Genomic DNA, 7,334 nt, shown 5'->3' on the forward strand with positions numbered 1-7,334 from the left:
TCTATATCAACATCACCCAAACCTTACTGATCTGCACACCATGTGTATTATATGCAAGGAGAAAAGGCTATGTTTCATTGGAAATTGTGACATGGCACCAGCAATAATAAACACACCCCACCTGCCTAATGGGTCCCCTTTTCCTCTATATAGCTTGCTACATATATAAAGCCTTACCAGTACTACTTACTACTAGTCTACTACACCATCATAATTCATAAAAGTACAACAGACCTGCACATGCTTACAACAGTTTTCACAATTCCAAAAATCTCCCTACTAGTACTTAATTCTTGATATGGTTTGACGATTCCATAACAAGGGCAATATAGACATTTTACTTTAATCACTGTTTTGAGATATAACCTCACCAAACTTGAGAAACAATTGTGCATCTGAGGTGCTCATGGATGAACAATTGACCAAATGTGGAGTCTTGAGATTGGCGTATTCGTCCATGTAGCTTGAGACTTTTGAAGACGGGAGTAATGTCGTTGGTAGACCCGTCGGGTTTAGTTTCGGTTGCGGGAGTATGCTTGCGAGGACTCGAACCACTTCATGCATTGTTGGTCTTTCGGATGGTTGTCGTTTTGTGCATAAGAGAGCAAGTTGGAAAATCTTTTTTACTTCACCGAGGTCCTTACAAGTTGCGGAGATTTCAGGATCGACGGTTTCCATGACTGCATTACTTGCTGTCTTTGATAAGATCTGATACACAAATGATTCACAGTTTATAAGTAGACAAATTAATCAACGATCTAAGTATCTAACGGATCTTATAGGGTTGACCCACCATTATTCAGTCTTTGATAAAGCGACGAGGAAGGTATAAATAATGTTAGGAATAAAAAATGTGATTTAAATGTGTGAAAGATATTCATTTTATCAGTATCATCACCATGAAATAATCAGAAAGACAAGTATTTAGTACATCTTTTAACTTTATTCTAATAGGAGCTTACATTATTCTTCTATCTTATGAAATATATATCATATATCATATGGAGTATAATATTATAACATTTATATCATAATCAATAAATCAATAAAATAAACACCTAAATAAGTTAAGGAATTATGTAAAAAAGACTAACCAGATGATGGAGGTTTGATTCATTGTCAACAGCTTTTTTCCCGGTAAGCAATTCAAGTAGAACAATTCCGTAGCTGTAGACATCGGATTTTTCAGTCAGGCGAGAAGTACGAGCGTATTCAGGATCAATATAACCAATGGTTCCCATGATGTAAGTCGACGTGAATGTTTTCGACGTGCACAAACTTTTGGCAATTCCAAAGTCAGTAAGATGTGCTTCAAAATCCTTATCAAGTAATATATTCGATGATTTCACGTCTCTATGGATTATACGTGGACTACAGTCATGGTGCAGATACGCAAGCCCTTGGGCTGCACCAAGCGCTATCTGAATCCGTGTATCCCAATCGAGCTTTTTCTTCTTCAACGGGCCTAAAATGCACAACATTATCATAAAATAGAAGCAAAATACTCCAACCGGGTCAAATCTAGATACATAACCGGATTAATTATGTTTTATCTCCAACATGTCAAATGCATACATTATAATAAAAGGCACTAATATATCCGCCATTTTTTTTATATATCCACCAAAACAAGTGCATTAACTTGTGTAGTACAACATAACAAGTTGTATTGTACAACATGTTAATGCATATTTATGGTGGATATATCAAAAACGATGGTGGCTATATCACCACCCATAATAAAAACGGGCCAAATTGGTTGAACGGGTCAAATGTAATACTCACCATGAAGGAGGTCCCAAAGGCTGCCGTTTTCCATGTAATCATAAAACAAGAGGTTTCCGGAAGGTGATAGAGAGTAACCCTGTAGACTAACAAGGTTTCGATGTTTGATGCTCCCGACAGTTTCGAGCTCGGTCTCGAACTCCTTCAAGTACTGAGGATAATGAGTATACAATTTCTTGATAGCGACGGGCCGACAGTTTTTAAGAACACATTTGTACACGGTACTAGATGCTCCGTAGCCAATGATATACTTTTCGCTCAAGTTCTCGGTCATCCGCATAATATCGTCGTACACATGAAGCGCCATGTTCATGTGAAGTATCACAAGTTTTGGTGATGAGTAATGAACGGGTTTGTTAAACGAACCGTCAATGAAAGGTTTCGAATTGTGAGGTCGACACACTGCTACAAGGATCATAAGAAGAAGAACCAACGCTCCAAGCGCGATTCCTAGTATAGCCGCTTTAGAAATTGTCACTACATGGAAGAAAGTTACAATCTTTAGCATTAATTTAATATTTATTTATAATTTATAATAGCCTCAAAATGATTAGTTTCACTTACCTCGCTCCGTGGAACGCGAAGTGTGACATGAAGAACTTAGAGAACTGCAAAGACCGGGGTTGGCGAGGAAGCTGCATTTGGAATGCACGTTCCGGTAAGTTGACTTTTTACCAGCTTTGAAGTTGACTTTATATAAATTAAACATCATGTATATGTATATATAGATGGTTGGTCTCGTACCTATCGGGTGAAAACTTTGAGAAGTTATTGCCAGTCGGAATATCCCCAACTAGATTATTATACGACACGTTTCTGTATAAAGGGTATATAATAAGTTCCACATATCGATAAAAATTATGCTATACGAATATTTAATTGGATATTATTACAGAATCTTACAGAACTGTAAGGCTAAGGCAATTCACCAAGGATAACAAACCTCCTGTTAAGTTGTTATTTTCTAATTTTCTGCAAAACATAACTCAAAGAGACAAAATGTTATATCTTCAGAACGTTTTGAATCGAGTATAGGATTTCCTTTATATTTTGTAAAATAAGACTTGAGGGAACGTACAGCATGAACAAATTCTGAAGTTGACCGAGCTCTTGAGGCAATATACCGGAGAGACGATTATAGGAAAGATCTCTACAAGAAAAACATGATTTATTTATGTAATCAAGATGTTGAAACAAACCTAAAAAAAACATGTTTGATTGCTTACATATCCATGACACTTCGTAAGTTGCCGAACTCGGCTGGTAAATATCCCGTCAACTCGTTCCGGCTCAAATTCCTGTCGTTATATAAAAAATATGAAGTGATAAGGAAAGCCTATCAGAATATACTTTCAGAAAGTAAACTTACAGTTTTAAGAGATGTTCCAAATCACCAAGTGGAGAAGGGATTGGACCACTAATTTTGTTGTTCGAGAGGTCCCTTCGCAAATAAAACATTCCAAATTATTATTACCAAAAAAAAAAAAAAAAAAAAGATCATGTTGAAATAGGTAATAGTTTAGAGATACTTACAATGTATCTAAGTTCCCAATCCGAGACAGCTCGATAGGGATCGGACCCGAGAGATTATTTGAAGAAAGATTCCTAATTAATACAAAAAACATATTGTGATCCCATTAGCGAATACATAAACTTTGTAAGCGGGTTTTCGAACATCAAGAAGTCAAGAATGGTCAAACTTACAAATAAGTCATGCTTTCAAGTTTCTGAAATTCAGCAGGGATGGTACCCTTCAATTGGTTTCCATGCACATTTCTGTTAACAGCATAAAAAGACTATTTAGTTGACTAAAACTTGTTATAAATGAACACGAGAAGTTAATGAAGAAGGAAGAAAACTTACAGGCTGTTAAGATTAGTGCAAGAGCTTAGGTTATCAGGTATACGTCCCTCGAGTCTATTCCCGGCAACATTACTACAATTGCAAAATAATACTCCGTATTAGTTTACGAAACGAAAAAAACCGAATCAGCATATAAGATACTTACAGATCAAATAAGTCGGTTAATAAGATACTTACAGATCAAATAAGTCGGTTAACTTTCCAAGCTCTAGTGGGATACTACCCGTAAGCTGATTATCGTTCAGTTCTCTGTATACCAAAAAGATGAGATTTAGTAAGAATTAAAAAACAGAAATTATAAAAAATAAAATAAAGAAGGTTCGTTCAGTACAAGTAGTGGAGTTTCGACATATTCCCGAGCTCGGGTGGAATTGAACCCGTCAACTTGTTGTTGTGAAGATACCTGCATGAAAACAAAGGTGTAGTTTTCAAGAAATTAGTACATGAAGTGTTTTACCGATTTGCACTATCGCAAAACTAAATACGTTCTTACAATTTCTCAGTGTAAGTCAAGTTTCCAAGGATCGGAGGAATTTGACCGCTCAAATTATTGCAACTCAAGTCCCTGCAAATACCGACTCCGTTAAAAACATGTTGAATGACCGAAAAATTATATAAGAATATACTTACAACACTGCAAGTGCCTGCATGAGTCCAATAACTGATGGAATTTCGCCAGATAGTTGGTTTCCTTGAAGGGATCTAAAATGCGCGTAAATCAGGATATTGTTGAAATATTATAATACATTATACATTATAATCAAAGTTATAGACTTACAATGTGGCTACTTGTAGGAATCCAATGTTAAACGGTATCTCTCCAGTCAAGTGGTTGTATGACAAGTCCCTAACGATAATGAAAAATTAGCAAAAACGAAGACATTTTTTTAGTAATCATAGTTGTTTAGGTTCAGGTACATACAAAACCTGGAAGCCGGTGCAATTGCCAATATTTGAGGGAATCGTGCCACTTAAGCTATTGTTCCTCACATCACTATGCAGGTACGATATGATCAGTAAGTAAAGATTAAAATTCCAATTGCAAAAACAAAACAAAAAAAGTATACAATATCAAAAATATAACTAAAAACACGAAACGACTTACAAGTACCACAGGCCTTTTAATTGACAAATATCGGGCGAGAGTTCTCCTACCAAATTGTTGCTCCTTAATCCTCTAATAAAATTATCATATCATATATACTAATCAAATACATTACATTTACATTAATAAATAAATGAAGTTTTAAAGAATCTAACTTTAGAAACTTACAGGTACTGTAACACTTCATTCCAATATATAAGCCTTGGGATTTCGCCATTGAGCCGATTTTGTGCTAAATCCCTAAAAAAGCCATCATCTTTATAAATCTTGGTTTAATTTATTATTTATTATTATATGTATATGTAATGTATATGTATATGTATATGTATATGTATGTATATGTATATTTATTGTATTATTTGTTACATATTTTCATATTTTATGGGTTAAAATGATAGAATGATACTTACAAAATCTTCAAATTTGGAATCTGAGATAAGGTAGACGGTATGGGGCCAATTAACTGATTGTTCTTCAAGGTTCTGCAACATCAATGAAATAGTGTCATCAAATGTGACCAAGTATTAACAAGTACATAGTAGTATAAAAATAATAAATGAAAAAGGGGACAGTTTGAGGTTAAACTTACAAGAGCTCAAGCTGTTTTAATTTTGATATGGAAAAAGGAATGTCTCCAGTTAACATATTGAACGATAAATCCCTAGAAACACAATTAAATAAAATTTGCTCAAAAAATATTAATCATCCAAGGCCATAATTACAAATCTTGAATTATTTAGATGATATTGATAACTTACAAATTCTTAAGATTAGTACAATCCCCAATCTCATCTGGAATTTGACCAGATAATCGATTGCCACGTAGATCACTGTTTATACATGATCCAAAACCAGATTTTTAAACATTATAATCCAAAAAAAAATATTAGTATGATTAGTACTATTTAGTAACTCAAATGGGTTTAAAGAGAAGAAACTGTACATGGAAAATAAACCTTTGAGCTCTCCAATACTTGGTGACAGTTCACCATCAAGATTCAAACCTGAAAGATTTCTAAAAGGGTATCCAAAAAGTCAATCATTTTGACACAAAAAGCATGACTTTGACCAAAAAGGTCAAATCTTTTCAAAAAAAAAATGATGGGTTGATAATAGTAATGATACACTCACAGGGCAACCACATTGAAGGTGACATTATCACAAGAAACACCTCTCCACGTACAGTAGTCTGAAGAAGGTGAATCAGTCCAGTCATAAAGCACATTATTCACATCTCTAAATGACTTTTTTATCTCCAACAATGCCCCTCCTTCAACATTAAAAAAATAACATCACATTAATTAAATAATTATAATTAATTAAAATTAAAAAAATCAACTTAAAGCACATGCCTCAAGTTGACTTAAATTATTATTAAGAAAGAACAACTATAAACTCATGTCATTACTTGTGAATAAATATAAAACAAGTCAAAGGGAATATTTGATTTGATTTAACATTATAATAATGGTTACTGAATTCTTGCAAATCTTAGTTAATAAACTGCTTCACATATATAAAACCCAACAAGAAATACCCATTTCCCAACTCAACCACATGTACATTATGCATTAAAAGTTGTACAAAATGGTTTATAAATTTTTATAAACAAAACATAATACACTCACCATCATCAGAGTTAACCAAAATGAACAAACTTGAAGAACCCAAAAGAAACATAACAAAACCCATCATTCTCAAAGCTTCAAAATTTCTCCTCAAAAACTCCATTTAACCCACCACCCAACTCCTATTCAAGAAGAATTTTTTATGTTGAGGCACATCATTTGTAACAGTTGAATGTGTTTCTTTGTTCTTGATAACAGTGTTATCAAATCATGGAGTAGTATCTATATGAAAGATGGAGTATTATGGTAGCACCCATAATAAAGTTAAGAAATTGAAATAGTACAAAAATAGTAGAGCCAAGGCTATAGCTAATTAGCTGAGGTGAGCTGCAACTGTGTTATAAAAACCCTGCACATATTTACAGCTATTATTATTTTCCCCTCATCTTTGTTAACTTTTACTCCATTTTTTCTATTTCTCTCTCTCTGCTGACAGCTTTTTCAGGATAAGAGAGATGAAAAGAGACCCAGTTCTGCAACAATTTTGTATTTTTATTACACCCATTTATTTAAATTTAAACTTATAGCATTTGTAGAAAAAAGTTATTTCCAATTCCTCACCCTATTTACATGTGGGTCAATTGTGTAAAAATAAATTTTTTTTTTTTATAAAAAAATTGTTTTAAAAAATTTAGTAATGTTACTTGAAATACTTTAATGGGTCAAAATGTATTTCCATTTATATAAACAAAGGGAGAAAGTATAGTGGGGTTATGTACAAATTTAAGTCTATCATTAGTCACTATCAAGATTTGGTTTTTCTGATATGTAGCAGAAGGAAAGAGAAAGCCTTTTGCAGACTCATCACTAAATAATGTGGTTTTAAATTGGTTTAAGAGAAGTTGAGGGGGTTGAAATGTAAATATATGTAATGGTTGACAATGACTAGGCTTATGAGAGAAGATGGATGTGAGTAAATGAGTGATAAAAAGAGTAGCAGTGGGCAGTGGCAG

General features: G+C 33.6%; 1 protein-coding gene across 1 annotated transcript; it reads right to left on the bottom strand.

The window, feature by feature from the left end:
• Positions 1-203: 203 nt before the first annotated feature.
• On the bottom strand, positions 204-6,934 carry LOC139885599 (LRR receptor-like serine/threonine-protein kinase ERECTA). The gene is made up of 26 exons (XM_071869350.1): positions 6,382-6,934; positions 5,885-6,023; positions 5,697-5,768; positions 5,512-5,583; positions 5,343-5,414; positions 5,164-5,235; positions 4,922-4,993; positions 4,754-4,825; positions 4,571-4,642; positions 4,427-4,495; positions 4,279-4,350; positions 4,142-4,213; positions 3,980-4,051; positions 3,826-3,897; positions 3,649-3,720; positions 3,490-3,561; positions 3,319-3,390; positions 3,155-3,226; positions 3,012-3,083; positions 2,864-2,935; positions 2,689-2,757; positions 2,530-2,601; positions 2,350-2,420; positions 1,786-2,262; positions 1,095-1,465; positions 204-708 (listed from the first exon to the last, which is right to left on the bottom strand). The coding sequence occupies exons 1-26, from the start codon at positions 6,482-6,484 to the stop codon at positions 343-345; spliced, it is 2,961 nt and encodes a 986-aa protein (XP_071725451.1). The 5' UTR covers positions 6,485-6,934; the 3' UTR covers positions 204-342.
• Positions 6,935-7,334: the final 400 nt, after the last annotated feature.

The sequence above is a fragment of the Rutidosis leptorrhynchoides genome, chromosome 1 (assembly GCF_046630445.1).
Source record: "Rutidosis leptorrhynchoides isolate AG116_Rl617_1_P2 chromosome 1, CSIRO_AGI_Rlap_v1, whole genome shotgun sequence".
NCBI classification, from domain to species: Eukaryota; Viridiplantae; Streptophyta; class Magnoliopsida; order Asterales; family Asteraceae; genus Rutidosis; species Rutidosis leptorrhynchoides.

What these genes read in the sequence shown, in the direction of transcription:
- LOC139885599 (XM_071869350.1), bottom strand. Translation starts at nt 6,484, where the DNA reads ATGGAGTTTTTGAGGAGAAATTTTGAAGCTTTGAGAATGATGGGTTTT. An exon ending in ACCTTCAATGTGGTTGCCCT is followed by an intron (nt 5,769 to 5,884) that starts GTGAGTGTATCA and finishes ATACCCTTTTAG; the next exon opens with AAATCTTTCAGGTTTGAATC. An exon ending in CCTTTGGGACCTCCTTCATG is followed by an intron (nt 1,466 to 1,785) that starts GTGAGTATTACA and finishes TGTGCATTTTAG; the next exon opens with GCCCGTTGAAGAAGAAAAAG.